Below are 25074 nucleotides of genomic sequence, written 5' to 3' on the forward strand. Positions count from 1 at the left end.
GCATGGGAGTCTGTCTCTTTGTAGGTCTCTAAGAACTTGCTTTATGAATCTGTATTGGGTGCATATATATGTAGGATAGTTAGCTCTTCTTGTTGCTTTGATCTCTTTAGCATTATGTAATGCCCTTCTTTGTCTCTTTTGATCTTTGTTGGTTTAAAATCTGTTATGTCAGAGACTAGGATTGCAACCCCTGCTTTTTTTTTTTCTTTTGCTTTCCATTTGCTTGGTAAATATTCCTCCATCCCTTTATTTTGGGCCTGTGTGTATCTTTGCATATGAGATGGATCTCCTGAATAGAGCACACTGTTGGGTCTTGACTCTTTATTCAGTTTGTCAGTCTGTGTTTTTAATTGGGGGCATTTAGCCCATTTACATTTAAGGTTAGTATTGTTATGTGTGAATTTGATCCTGTCATCATGATGCTAACTGGTTATTTGGTCTGTTAGTTGATGCAGTTTCTTCATAGTGCCGATGGTCTTTACAATTTGGTATGTTTTTGCAGTGGCTGGTACCAGTTGTTCCTTTCTGTATTTAGTGCTTCCTTCAGGAGCTCTTGTAAGGCAGTCCTGGTGGTGACAAAATCTCTCAGCATTTGCTCGTCTGTAAAGGATTTTATTTCTCCTTCATTTATGAAGCTTAGTTTGGCCGGATATGAAATTCTGGGTTGAAAATCTTTTCTTTAAGAATGTTGAATATTGGCCCCCACTGTCTTCTGGCTTGTAGGGTTTCTGCAGAGAGATCCACTGTTAGTCTGATGGGCTTCCCTTTGTGGGTAACCGAACCTTTCTCTCTGGCTGCCCTTAACATTTTTTCCTTCATTTCAACCTTGGTGAATCTGACGATTATGTGTCTTGGGGTTGCTCTTCTGGAGGAGTATCTTTGTGTTGTTGTCTGTATTTCCTGAATTTGAGTGTTGGCCTGTCTTACTTGGTTGGGGAAGTTCTCCTGGATAACATCCTGAAGAGTGTTTTCCAACTTGGTTCCATTCTCTCTGTCACTTTCAGGTACACCAATCAAACATAGGTTTGGTCTTTTCACATAGTCCCATATTTCTTGGTGGCTTTGTTTGTTCCTTTTCATCTCTTTTCTCTAATCTTATCTTCATATTTTATTTCATTAAGTTGATATTCAACCTCTGATATCCTTCTTTCTGCTTGATCCATTTAGCTGTTGATACTTGTGTATGCTTCATGAAGTTCTTGTGCTGTGTTTTTCAGCTCCATCAGATCATTTATGTTCTTCTCTAAACTGGTTATTCTAGTTAGCAGTTTGACTAATTTTTTTCAAGGTTCTTAGCTTCGTTGAATGAGGTTAGAACATGCTCCTTTAGCTTGGGGGAGTTTGTTATTACCCATCTTCTGAAACCTACTTCTGTCAATTTGTAAAATTCATTTTCCATCCAGTTTTGTTCCCTTGCTGGTGAGGTGTTGTGATCCTTTGGAGGGGAAGAGGCATTCTGGTTTTTGTAATTTTCAGCCTTTTGGCACTGGCTTCTCCCCACCTTTGTGGATTTATCTATTTTTGGTCTTTGATGTTGGTGACCTTTGGCTGGGGTTTCTTTTTTGTTGATGTTGATGCTATTCCTTTCTGTTCATTAGTTTTCCTTCTAACAGTCAGACCCCTCTGCTGCAGGTCTGCTGGAGTTTGCTGGAGGTCCACTCCACACCCTGTTTACCTGGGTATCACCAGTGGAGGCTGCAGAACAGCAAAGGTTGCTGCCTGTTCCTTCCTCTGGAAGCTTTGTCCCAGAGGGGCACCCGCCAGATGCCAGCTGGAGCTCTCCTGTATGAGGTGTCTGTCTGCCCCTTCTGGGAGGTGTGTCCCAGTCAGAAGACATGGGGGTCAGGGACCCAGTTGAGGAGGCAGTCTCACCCCTAGCAGAGCTCGAACACTGTGCTTGGAGATCTGCTGCAAGGAGCTGACAGGCAGGGAAGTCTAAGTTTGGTGAAGCTGCACTCACAGCCGCTCGCCCCTTCCTCCAGGTGCTCTGTCTCAGGGTGATGGGAGTTTTATCTATAAGCCCCTGACTGAGGCTGCTGCCTATTTTTCAGAGATGCCCTGCCCAGAGAGGAGGAATCTAGAGAGGTAGTCTGTCTACAGCAGCTTTGCTGAGCTGCAGAGGGCTCTGCCCAGTTGGAACTTCCCTGTGGCTTTGTTTACACTGTGAGAGGGAAATCACCTACTCAAGCCTCAGTAATGGTAGACACCCCTACCCCCACCAAGCTCAATCATTCCTGGTCAACTTCAGACTGCTATGCTGGCAGCGGGAATTTCAAGCCAGTGGTTCTCAGCTTGCTGGGCTCCATGTGGGTGGGATCCACAGAGCTAGACCACTTGGCTCCCTGGCTTCAGCCCCCTTTCCAGGGGAGTGAACGGTTCTGTCTCACTGGCATTCCAGGCACCACTAGGGTATGAAAAAACTCCTGCAGCTAGCTCGGTGTCTGCTGAAATGGCTGCCCGGTTTTGTGCTTGAAACCCAGGGCCCTGGTGGCATAGGCATTCAAGGGAATCTCCTGGTCTGTGGGTTGCAAAGACCATGGGAAAAGCATAGTATTTGGGCTGGGGTGCACCATTCCTCATGTCACAGTCCCTCATGATTTCCCTTGGCTAGGGGAGGGAGTTCCCCAACTCCTTGTGCTTCCTGGGTGAGGTGACACCCCACTGTGCTTCGGCTTGCTGTCCATGGGCTGCACCCACTGTCTAACCAGTCCCAGTGAGATGAGCCAGGTACCTTAGTTGGAAATGCAGAAATCACCCACCTTCTGCATTGATCTAGCTGGGCACTGCAGACTAGAGCTGTTCCTATTTGGCCATCTTGCCAGGTCTCCCTACCCTTGCTTTCTTTCACTGTGATTGGCCTGAAATCATTTGAGAGCTTTCTATAGTCATGTGATCCATGATTTACTTAATAAATCCTAATTACTTTATATGACACAGATGAATTATTCATATAATTGAGGTGGAAGCACATGTTTTGTTTGAGTTACTCAAGTTATTGTATATTTTATGCTACTTGAACTTAGAGTAACCCTTGCTTGTGTTTTGCTTTATCCAAATGGCTCATATCATACCGGACTAGGACATTGTATGTATTTGGATGTAGATTACTCAAACATCTTACATGGTTTTAATATTTTTCAATGTATTAAACTTTTGGCTTTCAGTTTCAACCTTTTTTCAAATTTAATTAAAATTATTTTGATTTTTCTAAGTTAAAAATGCATCTATGATTGAAAAATCTATTTATATAATTTGATTTATAATGATGTGATACTTAATATTCACAGTTGATGTCTATCACATTTTAAATAAAAAGAATGGGTTAACAGTCATCATACGTTGTAGCTTGGCATTATAATTTTCTAAAATCTTCAATATACAGTACTAATTTAGCTGAAAGCATTCCCTCTGTACCCTTTCAGAAGTAATGTTGTGCAAGAAATAAAGGGGCTATATTATAATAATTTCTAGAAATAGAGGCCTCAAATATATTATCAATATTGTAATATATTATTTCTTGTGTTTGCTTAAAAATATTTAAAAATAAGATCTGAAGTTGACATGTTGCCCTAATTATATTTTGACTTCCAATAACATGATATTCTTTCTTTGTCATTTTTCTATTTTTATACCTAATAGATCATCTGGTATTGCATATGAAAAATGAGATGAGAAACACCAAGTACAAACCAGTAGACTATCAACAATTGCGTGTATTAACTGAAGCAAAGAAATTAGCTTCTGCCTCTGCAGAGCTAAAGGTTAGAAGTTATGTGTATATGTGTTTTTCTAGTTTTAGAAAATTCAATTGCTAGAAAGTATTTACAATGTAAATGTGAAAATAAATGACATTCCAAATAGTTGTTAGAAACTCCCAAATAGTAATAATAGTGAATAGCAGCTAACATTTATTGAATGCTCTCAGACACCATTATATAGTTTACATGCATTCATTACCCATTTAATGTTCAGAACAACTCTTTGAGGTCTGAATTCAACTTTATTTTTTGAAAGACAGTTATTTTATTAGCTTTCAACAACTTCCAACTTAATCTGAAGAATAAAAATTGTTAGTAATTACCAGCTGCTGACTATTATCTGATTAAGGCTCCTTCTCCAACACTATACAAATATGTCCTCAGGTGCTCTCTTTTCTAGAATTCCGTTTTTGGCTTAAAGATATGTTCCAAGCCAGGGTGAACCTAGGCTAGATTTGAAACGAGATTATGTGCAAGTGATTTTGCACAATATTTTAGGACCATGTATAGTTTAGGATTACTCACACAGTATGATTCTTTCTTGTGGAAATAATAGAGTTCATTGAAAACAGTATTTTCATTACTTGGCTGCAGTAAAAACAGGTTAGGTGAAGCAACTTGTTACATAATTTGCATGTTGTTTGTATTCATAATTTTCATGGTTTGTTCATTTTGCCTTTTATTGTTTATATCTTTTTTTATAGAAGGCAATTGTTATGATTTCAAAGCACATTTGATACTCTATTCTGGAGAGATTACCATATATTCATGGGCTATATCTCCTCAAACTAAGGCAACCACTTAAAAGCCAGGGCATTATTTATGGTTTATATAACTTTAAAATAAGTTAATGTTATGGGAACATTCAAAGAAATTTTGTGGTAAAGTCACTTATATTACTATTATCCTAACAAAACTTTTCATATTCCTGACTTCTGTTTATTGTACACGTATATATAAACATAAACATATTACACATTTTATTTTTCCCATGATAAGCATAGACATGAAATCATGTACACTTTTATCCCTAACAGTCTGTCACATAATCTTTTAAATATTTAATTGTTCAAGCCAGTACATATTTATTATGTGTCTACTATTTGCCTTGAAGATACAATGGTAAGCAAAATACAGCCCTTGCCTTTATGAAATTTACTGTTTGCTGGGGGAGGGAGAGGAGTCAGTGTTTATCAAATAAGCCTGGAAGTAAAATTATCCAAAGTATAAACTGCAATAAAAACCATGCTGTCTGGTGTATAATAGGATTTGATCTTTACTGAGTGGTTAGGGAAGGCTTTTCTGAGGAAGGGATATTGGAATTGGGATCTCAAGGCCAATAAAGTACAGAGTTACAATGAGATAGGAAGAATCAGTTCTGGTGTTCTATTGCACAGTAGGGTGAGGATGAGTAACAGTAAGGTATTGTATGTTACAAAACAGAAGAGAGGCTGTTGAATATACTCCCCACAAAAAAAATGATAAATGCATGTGACGATGGCTGTGCTAAATACCCTGATTTAACGTATATTTTTATATAACATATATATGTATCAAAACATCAAATTGTGCCCATAAATATGCACAATTACAATATGTCAATTAAAAATATAATACAAAAGAATTAACTAGGCAAAAACAGGAGTGACAAGTACTCCGAAGAGAAAATGATGCATGCATTATCCCACCCCAATTTTTAGATATTTGAGATGTACCCAATTTTGTGATAATAGAAATTATGCTACTTCAAGCATAGAGACTTTTCATGTTTTAGAATCCTCTACTCTCATAGGAAAAATTCCCATGATTGGGACATCTGGATCAAAAATGTGAGTGTTTTTTAGTGTTTTTGAGACTTGTTACCAAATTTCTTTCCCAAGGTATTGTTTTAATGAAGATACCAAACAAATGTATTCTCTACACCCTTGTCAGTACTGGAATAGATAAATATTCATGTATGTATATATACACACTTATATTTCTAATACTATCCATCCATCCATCCATTCGAGATGTACCAAAAAAGATATTTTGACTGAATGTAGAATGGTTGAGTGTTAAAATCAGTATTTTGTCAAAGTGAATTTCTCTTTGGTGACAGACTCATTATGAAAGAATCAATATATTTCAGATTTTTAATTATTATTGTGGTCTTTATAGTTTGGTATCAAGTGCAGGAACAATAATTTCTCAGCACTGTCAGCTGCTAGATTGCCACTCTGGTCACTGTATTTACATATTTGTGCGGTTAAACAGATGCTCACTTTCAACTGGCATTTTAAATAAGATCAGTAACCTTTTTGTTCATAGCGGAATGTAATTCAGGAAGAAGCTTTTCTAGAAATAACTGTGTACCTGGGATTCATAGCTTGGCAAGTCTCAAAAAAATCCCATGTCTTTAACTAATGAAAATGGTTCACAGTCTGTAGCAATCATTTTGACAAGCTTTTGCTTCCATTTTCAGTCTCCGTAGATTCATGATGATAAGGAATTGTCCTTTTAAAGCATTTTGGAATGTCTGTTGTTTTGAATTTCAGTTAGTGAGAACAAAATGTGTCCTAGGTACTTCATCATTTTCTAACACTTGCTTTTTTTTCTTCATGCAGTTTTCATTTTTTATTATATCTGGATTAAGGAAAATGCATTGGGAATATTGTTGTACATTATTTTTTGGAGTCTTCCCTTCTAATTTAATTTAAAGGTGGCAAGTTGACATTTTGCTTTTAATTTATTCTTGTAAGTTGTGAACAATTGCCAAATAGGACTTTTTCTTAAAAGACTCATGGCTTAAGTGGAATTAAATAAATGGAAATTAAATACAACTCAAAGTTTTTTTTTAATGTCCTGAATGCTAAGATAAAAAACAATCCACACTAACTAGAATTATGATTATAATAGTATCTCTGTTATTCTTTCATATATTACTTGAATTAAAAATATGTAGGCTCAAAAAGAACATATTATTATTCTTAATGTTTCATAGCTAACACATTCTCTCTTAATATTTGTATTAGTTATTGGCCTACTTCCCTGTTTATTTTACCATTTACGTGCACTCTTTTTTTAGACATGTAATTTACAGTTTTAATAATCATTGTTAATTATTACAGCACTTTTCTCTGGCAATATTAAATATAAACATATTTAAATAAAATGATAAAATATTAGCATTTAAAGCACAAAAAGAGATTATTGCTTCAAGTTACATCTAGAATGCATAGTTACCTGTCTGATTTATACTACTGATATTATTAACAAGCTAGATGTGATGGTCATCTATATAATCACGGTGTCATTGATCATGCACAATTTCTTGGATGCCAACCATATAAGACTGAAGTGGACAGTCAGTGATCTAGTCTTTCAAAGGCTGAGATTGAACCTGAAAACGAATAATAGAGTTGGGCTAAAAACTGAGACCAATTTTGGTACATTGTGTGTAACTGTTCATTCCCAGTGTATTAGCTGTTAAAAAGATCTTTACAATTATTTTTAAATTTGAATATCTTTGCTTAGATACTTCTTGTACAGCTCAAGGCTTCATTAATTCTTTTAAAAAATGTTATAGAAAATTATAAACATATGAACAAGTGGATTGAATGGTATAGTGAATCTCCATGTCACATCATTCAGCTTCAACAATGATCAACTTTTGACCATTGTTTCCTCTATACTCCTACCCACAAACCACCCCCTGTGCCAGATTGTTTTGAAGCAAATCACAGACATCATAATATTTCACTCATAAATATTTCAACATGTATTGCTGAAATAATAAAGATTTTTAAAAATCCTGTAATACTATTACCATGTCTAAAAATGTTATTGTCTTAATAATTTCAAATATGTAGTGTTAAATTTTCCTGATTATCTCAAAAATTTTGTCTTAAAGTTTATTTAAATCAGCTTCTAGATATGATCTGTACATTATAACTTTTTTTTTTAGATTTGATCCTCTATCCTCTTGTATTTTGTAATTTATTTTTTGAAGAAATTGTATTGTTTGTCTTATAGTCTGAATTAGGCAGATTACATCCTGGTGGTGCCATTCAACATATTTTTCTGTTTCTTGTGTTTCCAGTAAATTGATAGTTATATTTAGGGACTTGATCAGATTCAAGTTCAATTAATTTTGGCAAGAACACTTATTGATGGAAGTTTTGTGCTCTAATCTTTTTCTATTACAAATGGTACTGCAGTGAATAGGTTTGTGCATATATCTTTTATACTTTCACCAATATAGTTTTCAGATGAATTTCTATAAATGAAGCTGCTAGGTCACCGGATAAATCCATGTGAAATCTTGTGATACATCTCCAAATTCCCTTCTGTGGGGGTTGTATCACTTTGTATTCCCACTAGCAATATTAGAGGGAACATGCTTTCTTTAGTTTCACAGAGTGTTTTGTTAAACAACTGAGTTTTTGCCAATCCGATAAATGAGAAATTGCATCTTACTGTAGTTGTTTTTTTCTTTTTATTTGTGTTAACAGTTCTTAATTGAGTTATAACTCACATGTAGTAAAATGTATATATCTCAAACGTGCATCCCAGTGACATTTGACAAACATACACATACATGTAACCAGTTGTCTACTAGTTATTGACATCTGTCTCAAAAGATGGATCTTCTGATTCAAAGGACTTTTGTAATATTTCAAGATGCCTATTTAGGTTTTATTATCTTGGACCATCACAATAAGTCATATACAGGAAACCCCTGGTTTCTGAGTCTTTTGTGAATTCATTGTTTTGTCATTTTTCCAGAGTATTTTTGAATCATCAGCATTCTGCACAAATTATCATCCACCCTAAGTATTGACTTTATATGGCATATTGCCCAGTAAAATGAATTGGAATCACCTAGACATCTCTCTGTTGGTAAAGATAGAACTTTAAATCTTTTTGCTCTTTTTAAGACTTTATTTTATTTTATTTTTTCATTTTTGGCCCGAGGATAGAAGGGGAATCAATGAGTGAATTTATAAAAAAAAAATCAGTGTGTTGTGCAAAATATTGGAATTGTCTAGTGAAAAATATTAGCTTTATTTTGACTTTTATTGTCTACGTAATTGGACTTTCCCTGCGCCCAAAGGCGAGAGCATTGATTTTTTTTACAAACTATGAAAATGTGTCCCCGTCTTTCACCAATGTATTTTAATTTTTTTGTACAATGTGTACCAAATATGCCAAAGAAATCTAATTTTAAAATTAGATTTTAAAATTAATTATATCTGTTGCAACAAACTTTAGATCCTGTGTATGGTAAATGGCTAGAATGAGTTTTAAGCATTCTTAAAGCGAACATTAAAATGTCAGATTTTAGAAATACTGTGTACTTGTATTTTTTGGTAGGTAAAATAGAGACTGCTGAATGTTTTTCTGCAGTGTCCTGTGCTTTTAAAAATGTACTTCCCTCCTAAATTTTATAATTGTAACACTCTTAAGACCTTCTTAGGAAAATATTTGACTTTGACTTTGTAGTTTTTAAAAGTAATCTTTGGGTTGTTTTCTTATATCCCTAATTTTGAATCAGTAACCAGAACAGCAGAAAGATAAACTCAAGGTTAAAGCAATCAGTGAATGACAGCTGGAAATAGCATGCATTATAAAGATTCCTTTTTAGAACTTGTCTTCTGAAGTCTTTACATCTCCAGTATTGATCTTTTAAAGCTTGTAGGGTACTAAGTGCTTTAACAGCAGAGAAATTATGAAAAATGTGTATTTCATCAAGTTTCTGATTTACAATTTTGTAGTTTAAAATTGTTAATATGGAATACTTGAGTTTGGAGTACATATGAGTATAAGTTAGAGTCTAACCAGGGAACAGACATCACTTGAGGATTTGGAGTAGAGGGATTTTTAATGTAGGAAGATGGTTATGCAGGTGATAGCATGAGAAGGCAGAGGACTGGGAGGCAATACAGAAGTTGACAAGAACAGGAAGTCACTGCCATCCGTAGGTCAGAGGGGCATACAGAAGAAGCAAGGCCATGCCACATTCCTGGGGTGAGGTTACCTAGAGATAGTTGGAACGTAGCGGAACTGTTCAGAGAAAAGTTGGGGCAATGGATATGAGCAAATGCTCCTGGAGACCCTGTGAGAGTAGAGAAGGCAAGATGATGTAATCCTTCGGCTTCTCCTTTCTTCCCTGCCTTCAGTCTCCCATGCCAGGGTCTTGCTTTGGCTGAAGCCAACTGATAGGGCTGCCTGAGAAACACAGGCTGCTCTGTGAGATGGAGCAGATCAGGCAAACAGCCAGAAATGGATCTAAGGCAAATAGATCCAGGGCTGATATAACCTTTCAGCTGAAACCCAAAAGCATTCATTATGTGCTACATTTTTAAAAAGTCATAAAATTGAGGAAAAATTAAGTTCAGTTGAAGATTTAGATTTCAATGTTACATGATTTTTCATATTTCTTTAAGTATCATCAAATAAATATTTGCTTAAATTAAAAAATTTTGTTTACAAAGATGTACATAGAGTTGAAAGATTAAAATTGTGTGTTCAAGGTCATATTTCTAGTAAATGTTGAAGCCAGGCCTCCTAAAAACTTATCCAATGAATCTTTCCCATCTTATGCTGAGGGATCAGATAGAAACCAATCTAAACATCAAGGTTCTTTGTTACTCTGATGTTTATGAGCTTTATGATCTTGACAACATCTTTTAACTTCTCATACATTCAATAAATATTGTCCTCCAAAAATGTGAATAAAGATGCCTATTATAGCTGACAGGGAAGATAAACCCAAAAGGGTAGAAATGAGACCTCTTGAAAAATTTTCTGGGGTGATATGAATTAAGGTATTATTTATTTCATGTATGGAAAATAGAATGACTTCACCTTTAATAAGTACTTTAAAAACAGTTCTTAAGGTTGTCAGTATTCCTAACTATTTTTCTTTCTCCTCCCTGCTTTAAGAAATCAAACTTATTTTAGGTAGATTTTGTGTTAGAAGATGCACTAATAAGAATTTAAAAAGAGCGACTATTTAACTTAGAAAATTCAGATTAAACATTTCTTTGTGAAAAACACATTCTGAAATCTTTGAAGTTGCTCCTCTTTTGTTCCTCCAAATCTAGATCAGAAAAGCAATGTTGACTTCAAAGATATCCAAAGAACAAACACTAATAAAACAACACAAGCAAGTGTGGTGGCAGGAATACCAGAGGCTGAATGAAGTCAGGTAAGAACTGGAGGAAATAGTTAAGAACATGTAGGAATTACTAGGAATCGCATTTATCTCGTCAGATGTTCTATAATGTTCCATGTTAATTAACCATTGCAATAAAAAATTTAAAGTTACAGTTTGAATGTGAGTTAAATTAAAATCCTTTCATTTCCTCAGCTTAATCTGAAATCCAATGAATATATTAATATGGCTTTTGCCTCTTTTCGGAAAGAAGATAATCTTCTGTATGTGCCAATCACTTCCACACTCCCACTCTCATACTTGTATTTACTTGTATCATACTTAGCATATTGGATTATAATGTTTTGGTTACATGTTTTTTCTTCCCTATAAAGTGGTAGAGATCCTATCACAGGCAAACATCTTATCATATTCATTTTTATATAGTAGAATACATAGGAGAGATGTAAATGCTTTTAATACATGGATGTATTGAACAAGGAGTTCAAGTTGCAAATGGTTTCCGGGTGTGACTGCATCATTACTAACTTACTCAAGTTTGCTTTTTGACTTTTGTTATTATTTCCTGCAGTCACATAAAGATAAATTAAAATGAAATATTGCTTCTACAGTTGATCTTAATTGTAATCTTTGAAAAATTAGTTTTTTTCGAAAGTCAAGGCAAAAAATGAAGGCAGATGTGTTTCTCCTTCATTTATAGCATATATACTTCTTTTAGTGATGATGTTTATAAAGTGTGCTTTTAAAATGTGAATTTTAAAACATTTATATCAAAAGAGGTAATTTCTGTGGTCTTATTCCAAGTAAAGTTTCTAAATACCATTAACTTTACTTTTGACTTAGGTATTTTTCATGTTGATTAGTTTCTTATTCTGGCAGGTGACTCCTCTGTGAAGTAGAAGGCTTATAATTGAAAGTGGTTTTACATTATTGTGTAACTTAAAACATAGAAAAACAGAGTTATATGGACTTCATCACCATACATCTACTATAAAAACAATGAAATTAGACCCATCCCATCCCTCAAAAGTCACCTTTTGTGGAGAGAATGTTTCAGCCCATTGGAATTTTTTTTTTGAAAATGTGCATAACTTGAAACATGACAAAAAGGAAAGCCATTAGGAAGCTTTAATTATGGTGTTCACTGATTCCAGTTCAAATGTAAAGGAAGACACTGGGTAAACTTTTTTTTTTTTTTAATCTTGGCTATTCCACATCTTTCTTACTGTGTATATTAAGTTGTTCTTAAGGTAGGTAGAAGAGATGTATATATATCATGATGGAAAATAATTCATTTGGCTGACCTGGAATGACACAAAGAAAATGGAGGTGGGGAACACTTAGGTAATGATAACGTTAATGTCTCAGAACTTCTAAGGGCTGAAAATTGGACAAAATGAAGAATTCCAGGATAAGTTTCTGTGTTATTCTAGAATGCAGGCTAATTTCAATTTGTGTTCGGTGCTACTGAAAACTAACAGCAATAGGAGATAAGTTAGAGAAATGACTACCTTGTGGAGAATTTAGGGCCACCAACAAATTAGAAGTAGTTAAAGTCCTAACAGTGTTTGTCAACCTTTAGAAATCGACATCCCATTTTAATAAGTAAGATTCTATGCCTTACCATAAAAGACAACGTTTAAGAACCTCAGGCAGGCAGAGGATAAGGGCCTACAATGACACCTAACGTTTGTTAGGTAATTTAATATGTGCCAGGTAATACTAGATTGGGCAAAAGCCACAATTATTTTTGCACCAACTGAATATGTTAAGTCCCTTACATGTTTTATCTCCTTTAATATTTACAATGACCCTACAAAGTAGTAGTTATTGCTGTCTCAGTTTTACAAATGAGAATCTTGTGTCTCAGATAATGAAAGGTATTTGTAGATCATAAATAACCTAGTCTGTGTGGAGCTGGGATTGGAACGTTTGCCCCTAACTTCTGTGCTCTATGACCTTGGAGTTGAGTAGCTTTTTCCTTTTTCTACGGGGTTCTGTTTACGTCAGCTGAGATCCAACTGGTCTAGCCTTGCTGGCAAAAACAAAACAAGTTTTGCCAGGGTGTGATGGTGCATACCAGTAGTCCCAGCTACTTGGGAGGCTGAGGCAGGAGGATCACTTGAGCCTAGGTGTTCAAGTCTGCAGTGCGTTATGCTTGCACCTGTGAACAGCTACTGCAGTCTAGCCTGGGCAACATCGTGAGACCCCATGTCTAAAAACAACAAAACAAAATGAAAACAAGTTGCCAAACTTTAATTCTTTGTAATCTGTACTAAGAAAACTAGACAAAATTTTCAAATGTAAAATTATGTTTAATATTTACATTTATACCATTTTATTTAAATTGTGTTATGCTTAATGAAACTATACCCCTTGAGGTTTTTGATATACTTTCCCAGAGGTACTTTCTCCATTGTTTCATTCTGGTACCACAAAGAATCCCTTAAGTTTTTGTGTGCTCGTTTGCCCAGATGACGTAATAATCTACTCAGTGCAACCACCTGCAAATAAGACACCCTGGTGAAGGGCATTTTTGAGCCTTCAGGTGTCTACCTTGGTACAGGTTCTTATCCTTCCGGAAAGGTGCCAAAGTTCTAGGTAGAGAATCAGTCTCCTCAGAACATCAAAAATTACCCATATCTTCATTTTTTTTGGCAGTTTATATGCTCTGTTATGACTTTCTGGGTGCCGAGCTAGATGGTTTTTAAGTGCTATGTTTTTGGTTAAACAAATCTGTTCTGGAATAACTTCTGGTTTGACTCAACCATTATGCACTCATCCTCCATGTAACAGTTGCAAATGTGATCTTAAAAATATTTCTGGCAGAAACTACCTGCTGGAAAAACAGACAGTGAGGTATCATTTACAATATCACCCCTCCTTTATATGTTTAAACAAAAACCAAATCTTTGTCCCATGTAAATTGGCTTAGAAAATTATGACACAGCACTTTGGGAGGCCGAGGCAGGTGGATCACCTGAGGTCAGGAGTTTGAGACTAGCCTAGCCAACATGGTGAAATCCTGTCTCTGCTAAAAATACAAAAATTAGCCAGGCATGGTGGCGCATACCTGTAGTCCCAGCTACTTGGGAGGCTTAGGCATGAGAATCACTAGAACTCAGGAGACAGAGGTTGCAGTGAACCGAGATTGTGCCACTGCACTCCAGCCGGAGTGACCAAGGGAGACTCGGTCAAAAAAAAAAAAAAGTATTTATATGTATATATATGTACATACTTGTGTACACATATATATGTATACATATATAAGCTCATGAATATTTGTTGTTCTTATTAGTATATTAAAAATAAAGTATACTTCCACCCCTGCAATTCAGGGTCTCATTCTTTCTGAACTTTAAAAATTACCTCCTTGTTGCTCTAGGTTTGTCTGACACCCTCCTCTTCATATTCCATCTCTATTGTTCACATCTCCTTCTGCTCTATCTTGCTGTCTTGGGAATCTTTCTGAAACATGGATCTGAGGAAGTGAGGTAGCCTACCGACCTTCAGTGCTTCCCAATGCCCCGGGCCCTCTCCACACGCAATGCTAGGACCTGCTGTGGGATGGCCTTTGCTCACGCTCTTTCCTCTGTCTGAGCCTATGCATCTATCTCAGTGTCTAGCAAGGACTCAAGCCATGTTAGGAATTTAGTACATGGTTTAAATAAATGAATGGATTACAAAGCCATATTCGATTAAATATCTCTTTGGTTATTTTTTAAAAACCTAGATGTATGTTTATGATTGTAACATTTATTGAGATCACATCTATTTCAGATATAAAATGGAATCTGAAATAAAATCCCTTCTCAATGAAGAGAACATTGGAAACGAATGTCTTTGTGACCTTACAAATTTTGGTAAGATTTGTTTAATCCTATATTTAAAGGGGAGTTTTATTTTGAAGAATGAGAATGGGCCACTCACTTCATGTTCTTTTAATATTAACTGCCATTAGTTTTTTTCTAAAGGAATCCCCAAATAAATCTGTACTCTAATGATCTGTTCTTGGAGACACTTAATAATGTGTTCCTTTGATTCCATTTTGTTTCACCATAGAGCAAGAGCTATCAGAACAATGGTGCACATATCTTAAAAATGTGATAAATCCTATTCAGCAGCTGAGAGCAGATCTAAAATACAGACAGCATCACACTTTGCAGCATTCACACCCACATGTTGAGTTTAACTCTGTGAAAGTATTGGAAGAGGTTAGTATGTTACCTTTATTTTCGATAATGTAATACTTCATTTTTGTCCCAACTAGAAGAGTTTGAGATAAGAAACAAACATGTGTGACTTGTGTATTCGTTAATATTAATATGTAATTAATATCTTAAATAGGTCAGCTAATTCTATCCACTAAATATTTTTTTGAGTTATTCTTTTACATGTGTGTATATATATATATTTTTATTATACTTTAAGTTCTAGGGTACACGTGCACAACATGCAGGTTTGTTACGTATGTATACATGTGCCATGTTGGTGTGCTGCACCCATTAACTCGTCATTTACATTAGGTATATCTCCTAATGCTATCCCTCCCCCCTCCCCCCACCCCATGACAGGCCCCCAGTGTGTGATGTTCCAGACCCTGTGTCCAAGTGTTCTCATTGTTCAATTCCCACCTATGAGTGAGAACATGCGGTGTTTGGTTTTCTGTTCTTGCAAAAGTTTGCTGAGAATGATGGTTTCCAGCTGCATCCGTCTCCCTGCAAAGGACATGACCTCATCCTTTTTTATGGCTGCATAGTATTCCATGGTATATATGTGCCACATTTTCTTAATCCAGTCTGTCATTGATGGACATTTGGGTTGGTTCCAAGTCTTTGCTATTGTGAATAGTGTCACAATAAACATACATGTGCATGTGTCTTTATAGTAGCATGATTTATAATCCTTTGGGTATATACCCAGTAATGGGATGGCTGGGTCAAATGGTATTTCTAGTTCTATATCCTTGAGGAATCACCATACTGTCTTTCACAATGGTTGAACTAGTTTACACTCCCACCAACAGTGTAAAAGTGTTCCTATTTCTCCACATCCTCTCCAGCACCTGTTGTTTCCTGACTTTTTAATAATCAGCATTCTGACTGGTGTGAGATGGTATCTCATTGTGGTTTTGATTTGCATTTTTCTGATGGCCAGTGATGATGAGCATTCTTTCATGTGTCTGTTGACTGCATAAATGTCTTCTTTTGAGAAGTGTCAGTTCATATCCTTTGCCTACTTTTCGATAGGGTTGTTTGTTTTTTCTTGTGAGTTTGTTTGAGTTCTTTGTAGGTTCTGGATATTAGCCCTTTCATCAGATGAGTAGATTGCAAAACTTTTCTCCCATTCTGTAGGTTGCCTGTTCACTCTGATGGTAGTTTCTTTTGCTGTGCAGAAGCTCTTTAGTTTAATTAGATCCCATTTGTCAATTTTGGCTTTTGTTGTCATTGCTTTTGGTGTTTTAGACATGAAGTCCTTGCCCATGCCTATATCCTGAATGGTATTGCCTAGGTTTTTTTCCAGGGTTGTTATGGTTTTCAGTTTTATGTTTAAGTCTTTAATCCATCTTGAGTTAATTTTTGTATAAGGTATAAGGAAGGGGTCCAGTTTCAGTTTTCTGCATATGGCTAGCCAGTTTTCCCAATACCATTTATTAAATAGGGAATCCTTTCCCCATTGCTTGTTTTTGTCAGGTTTGTCAAAGATCAAATAATTGTAGATGTGTGGTATTATTTCTGAGGGCTCTGTTCTGATCCATTGACCTATATCTCTGTTTTGGTACCAGTATCATGCTGTTTTGGCAATGCGGGCTCTTTTTTGGTTCCATATGAACTTTAAAGTAGTTTTTTTCCAATTCTGTGAAGAAAGTCATTGGCAGCTTAATAGGGGTGGCATTGAATGTGTAAATTACCTTGGGCAGTATGGCCATTTTCATGATATTGATTCTTCCTGTCCATGAGCATGGAATGTTTTTCCATTTGTTTGTGTCCTCTTTTATTTCATTGAGCAGTGGTTTGTAGTTCTCCTTGAAGAGGTCCTTCACATCCCTTGTAAGTTGGATTCCTAGGTATTTCATTCTATTTGAAGCAATTGTGAGTGGGAGTTCTCTCATGATTTGGCTCTCTGTGTGTCTCTTATTAGTGTATAGGAATGCTTGTGATTTTTGCACATTAATTTTGTATCCTGAGACTTTGCTGAAGTTGCTTATCAGCTTAAGGAGATTCTGGGCTGAAACGATGGGGTTTTCTAAATATATAATCATGTCATCTGCAAACAAGGACAGTTTGACTTCCTCTTTTCCTAATTTAATACCTTTTATTTCTTTCTACTGCCTGATTGCCCTAGCCAGAACTTCCAACACTATGTTGAATAGGAGTGTGAGAGAGGGCATCCCTGTCTTGTGCCAGTTTTCAAAGGGAATGCTTCCAGTTTTTGCCCATTCAGTATGATATTGGCTGTGGGTTTGTCATAAATAGCTCTTATTATTTTGAGATACATTGCATCAATTCCAAACTTATTGAGAGTTTTTAGCATGAAGGGCTGTTGAATTTTGTCAAAGACCTTTTCTGCATCTATTGAGATAATCATGTGGGTTTTGTCTTTGGTTCTGTTTATATGCTGGATTATGTTTATTGATTTGTGTATATTGAACCAGCCTTATATCCCAGGGATGAAGCCCACTTGATCATGGTGGATAAGCTTTTTGATGTGCTGCTGGATTCGGTTTGTCAGTATTTTATTGAGGATTTTTGCATCGATGTTCATCAGGGATATTGGTCTAAAATTCTCTTTTTTGGTTGTGTCTCTGCCAAGCTTTGGTATCAGGATGATGTTGGCCTCATAAAATGAGTTAGGGGGGATTCCCTCTTTTTCTATTGATTGGAATAGTTTCAGAAGGAATAGTACCAGCTCCTCCTTGTACCTCTGGTAGAATCTGGCTGTGAATCCGACTGGTCCTGGACTTTTTTTGGTTGGTAAGCTATTAATTATTGCCTCAATTTCAGAGCCTGCAATTGGCCTGTTCAGGGATTCAACTTCTTCCTGGTTTAGCCTTGAGAGAGTGTATGTGTCCAGGAATTTATCCATTTCCTCTAGGTTTTCTAGTTTATCTGCGTAGAGGTGTTTATAGTATTCTCTGATGGTAGTTTGTATTTCTGTGGGGTCGGTGGTGATATCTCCTTTATCAATTTTTATTGTGTCTATTTGATTCTTCTCTCTTTTCTTCTTTATTAGTCTTGGTAGCAGTCTATCAATTTTGTTGATCTTTTCAAAAAACCAGCTCCTGGATTCATTTATTTTCTGAAGGGCTTTTGTGTCTCTATCTCCTTCAGTTCTCCTCTGATCTTAGTTATTTCTTGCCTTCTGCTAGCTTTTGAATGTGTTTGCTCTTGCTTCTCTAGTTCTTTTAATTGTGATGTTAGGGTGTCAATTTTAGATCTTTCCTGCTTTCTCTTGTGGACATTTAGTGCTGTAAATTTCCCTGTGCACACTGCTTTAAATGTGTCCGAGAGATTCTGGTACGTTGTGTCTTTGTTCTCATTGGTTTCAAAGAACATCTTTATTTCTGCCTTTATTTCGTTATGTACCCAGTAGTCATTCAGGAGCAGGTTATTCTGCTTCCATGTAGTTGAGCAGTTTTGAGTGAGTTTCTTAATCCTGAGTTCTAGTTTGATTGCACTGTGGTCTGAGAGACAATTTGTTATAATTTCTGTTGTTTTACATTTGCTGAGGAGTGCTTTACTTCCAACTATGTGGTCAATTTTAGAATAAGTGTGATGTGGTGCCAAGAACAACGTATATTCATTTGATTTGAGGTGGAGAGTTCTGTAGATGTCTATTAGGTCTGCTTGCTGCAGAGCTGAGTTCAATTCCTGGATATCCTTGTTAAGTTTCTATCTTGTTGATCTGTCTAATGTTGACAGTGGGGTGGTAAATATTCCCATTATTATTGTGTGGGAGTCTGAGTCTCTTTGTAAGTCTCTCAGGACTTGCTTTATGAATCTGGGTGCTCCTGTATTGAGTACATATATATTTAGGATAGTTAGCTCTTCCTGTTGAATTGATCCCTTTACCATTATGTAATGACCTTCTTTGTCTCTTTTGATCTTTGTTGGTTTAAAGTCTGTTTTATCAGAGACTAGAATTGCAACCCTTGCCTTTTTGTTCTCCATTTTCTTGGTAGATCTTCCTCCATCCCTTTATCTTGAGCCTATGTGTGTCTCTGCACATGAGATGGGTCTCCTGAATACAGCAAACTAATGGGTCCTGACTCTTTATCCAATTTGCCAGTTGGTGTCTTTTAATTGGAGCATTTAGCCCATTTACATTTAATGTTAGTATTGTTATGTGTGAACTTGATCCTGCCATTATGATACTAACTGGTTATTTTGCTCGTTAGTTGATGCAGTTTCTTCCTAGCATTGATGGTCTTTACATTTTGGCATGTTTTTGCAGTTGGTGTTACCAGTTGTTCCTTTCCATGTTTAGTGCTTCCTTCAGGAGCTCTTATAGGGCAGGCCTGGTGGTGACAAAATCTCTAAGCATTTGCTTGTCTGTAAAGGATTTTATTTCTCCTTCACTTATGAAAGTTAGTTTGGCTGGATATGAAATTCTGGGTTGAAAATTCTTTTCTTTAAGAATGTTGAATATTGGCTCCCACTGTCTTCTGGCTTGTAGAGTTTCTGCTGAGAGATCTGCTGTTACTCTGATGGGCTTCCCTTGTGGGTAACCCAAAACCTGACCTTTCTCTCTGGCTGCCCTTAGCATTTTTTCCTTCATTTCAACTGTGGTGAGTCTGACAATTATACATCTTGGAGTTGTTCTTCTTGAGGAGTATCTTGTGGAGTTCTTTGTTTTTCCTGAATTTGAATGTTGGCCTCACTTGCTAGGTTGGGGAAGTTCTTCTGGATAATATCCTGCAGAGTGTTTTCCAACTTTGTTCCATTTTCCCTGTCACTTTCAGGTACACCAATCAGACGTAGATTTGGTCTTTTCACATAGTCCCATACTTCTTGAAGGTTTTTTCCGTTTCTTTTTACTCTTTTTTCTCTAAACTTCTCATTTCATTTCATTCATTTGATTTTCAATCACTGATACCCTTCCTTCCAGTTGATTGAATCAGTTACTGAAGCTTGTGCATTTGTCACATAGTTCTCATGCCATGGTTTTCAGCTCTATCAGGTCATTTAAGGACTTCTCTACACTGGTTATTCTAGTTAGTCATTCATCAAATCTTTTTGCAAGGTTTTTGACTTATTTGCGATGGGTTTGAACTTCCTCCTTTAGCTTGGAGAAGTTTGATTGTCTGAAGCCTTCTCTCAACTCGTCAAAATCATTCTCCGTCCAGCTTTATTCTGTTGCTGGCAAGGAGCTGCGTTCCTTTGGAGGGGGAAAGGTGCTCTGATTTTTAGAATTTTCAGCTTTTCTGCTCTGCTTTCTCCCCATCTTTGTGGTTTTATCTACCTTTGGTCTTTGATGATGGTGACGTACAGATGGGGTTTTGGTGTGGATGCCCTTTCTGTTTGTTAGTTTTCCTTCTAACAGTCAGGACCCTCAGCTGCAGGTCTGTTGGAGTTTGCTGGAGGTCCACTCCAGACCCTGTTTGCCTGGGTATCAGCAGCAGAGGCTGCAGAAGAGTGAATATTGCAGAACAGCAAATGTTGCTGCCTGATCATTCCTCTGGAAGCTTCGTCTCAGAGGGGTACCTGGCCATGTGAGGTGTGAGGTGTCAGTCTGCCCTTAGTGGGGAGTGTCTCCCAGTTAGGCTATTCAGGGGTCGGGGACCCAGTTGAGCAGGCAGTCTATTCGTTCTCAGATCTCAAACTCCGTGCTGAGAGAACTGCTGCTCTCTTCAAAGCTGTCAGACAGGGACATTTAAATCTGCAGAGGTTTCTGCTGCCTTTTGTTTGGCTATGCCCTGTCCCCAGAGGTGGAGTCTGCAGAGGCAGGCAGGCCTCCTTGAGCTGCGGTGGGCTCCACCCAGTTTTAGCTTCCTGGCTGCTTTGTTTACCTACTTTGTTTACCTCAGCAATGGCGGCAGCCGCTCCCCCAGCCTCGCTGCCACCTTGTAGTTAGATCTCAGACTGCTATGCTAGCAATGAGGGAGGCTCTGTGGGTGTGGGACCCTCTGAGCCAGGTGCAGGATATAATCTCCTGGTGTGTTATTTGCTAAGACCCTTGGTAAAGCGCAGTATTAGCATGGGAGTGACCCGATTTTCCAGGTGCTGTGTGTTACAGTTTCCCTTGTCTAGGAAAGGGAATTCCCTTCCCCCTTGCACTTCCTGGGTGAGGCAATGCCTCGCCCTGCTTCAGCTCTCACTCGGTGGGCTGAACCTACTGTCCTGCACCCACTGTCCAACACGCCTCATTGAAATGAACCCAGTACCTCAGTTGGAAATACAGAAATCACCTCTCTTCTGTGTCACTCAACTGGGAGCTGGAGGCTGGAGCTGTTCCTATTCAGCCATCTTGGAACCCCCCTCCACTAAATATTTTAAACACATGCCTGAACTCTGTTGAGCACCCTCATTTCTTGACTGGAATGTTCCGGTGGTCACATAACTGGCTTCCCTGCTTTCATTCTTGCCTCTCCTCCCAGTGCATCCTGGGATCTTACCCCAGCACAGGGGGATTAAGTCATCCTATTGCTGAAATTCCCCAGGGGCTCCTGTGAGTACATAAGTCCTTCTAGCCACCTAGCCCCCTTTTTGCTTCTTCAGTCACATCTGCTACCTGACATTTCCCCTTTGCCATAGAAGCTCAGTCACACCCAGGCTGGCCTTCTTTCTGTTTCTCTGACATGCCAGGCCCTTTCCTGTACTGGTTATTTCCTCTGTCCTCTTGATGCCACTTTTTGCCATGTAGATCTTGGCTTAAATCCTCTTCTCTGAGAGGCCTGTACTGAGAAGCCACAGTCAGTCCCTGCTACACCACCCTATTTTGACATTGCCTTCCTGCTCCTGACCCTTTCTCACATTTTTTTTTAATTAGTTTGTCAGCTGCTTCCCCTTAATTGAGCATAAGCTTCTTGAGTATATGTGTGCTATGTTTGATAAAAATTTAGGCGGTTTTGATTTTTTCTATTTTTCAGTTATTCTGTAATGTTGTTATATTGCTTTATAAATAGTCATAAAAAATATAAATGTATGCCCAGCTGGGGATTAGAGGCAAGAATGCAAGGGAAGGAAGGGGTGATTGGAGCACAGACATCTGGTAAGTTCTCTGCATTACCACAGAGAAAATAAAAATGTGTGTGCAGAGTGGCTGTGACTGTACTGAACTTTCTGAGCTTATTTTTTGGGATGTCTAGAAGCCTCATTGCAGCTCATTTGTCTGATGAGCACTGCCTACCTGGCTGGCATCTCTTTAACTCTCTTCCACAGGTCTTTAAAATTCATCACTGATTGGCTTTTGAGAATAATTCTTGTGTCTTTAAATATAAGTATGGAATGAATTGCAATAATTTGCATACTACTTGTTCCAAATGTCCTATAGGTTGACTTTGTGAAGAAACAATTGAAAACTGTCTTTGAAAGACTTGGCCTGGAGCAACAGAGAATAGAAAATGATCTTTCAGGCTGGAGTATAAAGGTAAGTGTGATGAGGCTAGTAATTTATGTGTTTTTCAATTTGTCATTTATGTTAAATAAAATAATTATATACTTTTTTTCAGATTCTAGATCATTCTTTGGAAGAAAAGACTAACCTGCTTAGTGAACTGCCCATTGAATTAGGAAGTTTGGAATGCCCATACCCTGATTTGAAATCTTCAATCCACAGTGAGTTCTGTAAGTTTACACAGAAATATCAAAAGAAGCTTCAAGATGTTGATCTGCAGTTGGAAGACATATACAGGTGATATGATAAAACTTACTGAGTTCTGTGTAGACTTTTGACACTAACTTTTTGTTTTTGTTTGGGGTCACTATACTTCCAACTTACTGAATAGTTACTATGTAATTGGAATACAATCAATAAATGTTTAGATTGACTATTTGCTGAATGGAGAGGGTTTTATTTTTTCAAAAAGTTTCTTGACATAATAGTTCTTAATATTTTTGTAAGGTTAAGACATGTTGAAAACATCTCTCTTATTGAGCTCTTCATGACACAGATAAGAAATAGTTTTCAAATATGAATTTTCAGTAACCAGAACTTTTCTTTTCAAGATATGAAGCTGCTCTGCAGTAATTGATACAGTGGAAAATGTACCCATGGAATTATGTTACTTGTAATTGACTGTAATTTTATCCTATGATAAACACAGAGTATGTTTTATAAATTAAAAAAAAATTTTTTCTATGTGTTAAATTTCATTTTTAGGAAGTAGACTTCTGGTTTTCTCCCAAGAGTGATTATCCACTTCTTCATGGTGAATGTAATGTTCAGTGATTTAAAATTCAGTTTGGCAGTGGTCATCTTCTCTAGTGTCTTCTATGTTAAAATTCGCTTAGATGACAAATCCAGATACACCACTCTGAACTAGATCAATGGTCTACCTTATAGTGTATATAAAGCTTCTAGGGGACATTTTGTAGGGAAACAGCTTTGTGTGCTATGATATTGACCTCAATATTTTCCCCAAAAGAATGTATATTTAAAAAGAAAATTATTGAAGGGACACATTTATAGTAAATTAAAATAAAAGGTTTATAACTTTGGAATGGAAGAAGATGAATATGACAAATATTTATATTTCTTATGAATTGCCTGTGAACTGCAGCTCCTCTGTATGAGACTACTACTGGTAAGAAATAAATTACAGGAGAAAAACCCTTAAATTATACCAAGTAGAGTTATTTGCTTTGGTGGCTTCCTGATCTAAACTCTTCAGTTAGAGCTTCTATTTGTTTTAGCACATTTGTCAGTGATTAGAGCCAATTGTAGGTGAAGTTGGAGCCCTTTTTCTGACGTTAGCTTCTCCCCATCACATACCTTTTGGTCTCCTGATAACCTTTCCTTCCCCATCTCTCTCCTTTCCTTTCTTCTTTCCTATCTTGCAGTAAAGCTGAGAAATAATAATATACAATTTACACTTGATGATTGATTAATTACATGTTAACTGGAACTCAGTCATAGTGAAGTCCTAACTCAACCATGCACTACACTTAAGTTTCCAATTGTTAAATGAACATTCTCTTCCCACTCCCCATCCCAATCTTGTTAAAGAGATTTTAGAACTCATCAAGAAAGAGGAAGAGGATTTTTTGTTTGACAGTGGAGAGGGCATTATAATCAGACTGATTAACTGCAGCTGGGAAGAGGGTAGATCTGACCCTATCATTTAAAGCAAGTTGGCTGCCCCGGGACCTCCTCTCCCAGATGATACCTTGATCCCTGAGAAAGCTGGCTGAGATCATGATGTTTCTAGGTTAGTAACTCCTCAAGAGGAAGGAGTTTGCCTTAGCAGTCTAAAATGGCTTCCTTCCAGTAAGACTTATGCTTCACAGCCCATTTTCCTTCTTTCTTTTTAATCGAATCTCAATTTCTGCTCTTTCATAATGCAACCCTGTGTGACTCAGAAACAGTTGGGATTCACAGCTACATTACAATTACTGAAGATTAAGTGGAGGATTAGATGAATATATTTCACATGCTAACAATTCTGCAGAAGGAAGAAATATTGAGGATAAAATAGCTTAGAAAGGCTTGATGGAGCAAGTAAAATTCACTATGGACTTTGAAGAAGGGGTATGCTTAGCATAGGCAGAAGGGGTGGGGAGGCATTCTTAGAAGGGAGATTAAATGACTAGACTGTAAACCCCTTGAGGATAAAATAATTTAGTAGTTATATTTGTATCCTTAACATCTTCTAAATAAATGATTGTTCAATTGAGTTGAATTTGAAAGGAAAAACAATGAAGGAAAGGCATGTTATGGAAACAGTAGGAATCTACTTTGGAGGAATATAAAGTTCATAAATTCTAGTTTAATAGTCTGCTTGCCACCTATAATTATCCATAATACATTTTATTCAGTTGATGGTGTGTTTTACTTGATGAATATTTATTGAATAAAACTTAAAATACTGTAGTCGTTGCAAGCTCCCTGGTAGGGGATTCAACAGACAGATTAGTTTCGTCTGTTTTGCCTCTGAGAAGGCTTGGAATATTTGGGGGAAGAAACATATATACCTCTACCCTGACCAAATAAAAATAA

The 25074-nt window shown here is 36.9% G+C and overlaps 1 protein-coding gene across 6 annotated transcripts in view; it reads left to right on the top strand.

Moving 5' to 3' along the window:
- CCDC148 (coiled-coil domain containing 148) overlaps positions 1-25074 on the top strand; it is a 284045-nt gene that overhangs the window by 99291 nt on the left and 159680 nt on the right. For all 6 annotated transcript variants that reach the window (XM_050750433.1, XM_050750439.1, XM_050750438.1 and 3 more), the window contains 6 exons: positions 3640-3761; positions 10847-10950; positions 14698-14780; positions 14980-15131; positions 22411-22506; positions 22589-22770. In XM_050750433.1, coding sequence (XP_050606390.1) covers positions 3640-3761; positions 10847-10950; positions 14698-14780; positions 14980-15131; positions 22411-22506; positions 22589-22770 — 739 coding nt within the window. The remainder of the gene's footprint in view (positions 1-3639; positions 3762-10846; positions 10951-14697; positions 14781-14979; positions 15132-22410; positions 22507-22588; positions 22771-25074) is intronic.

Source organism: Macaca thibetana, chromosome 12 (genome assembly GCF_024542745.1).
Source record: "Macaca thibetana thibetana isolate TM-01 chromosome 12, ASM2454274v1, whole genome shotgun sequence".
NCBI classification, from domain to species: Eukaryota; Metazoa; Chordata; class Mammalia; order Primates; family Cercopithecidae; genus Macaca; species Macaca thibetana.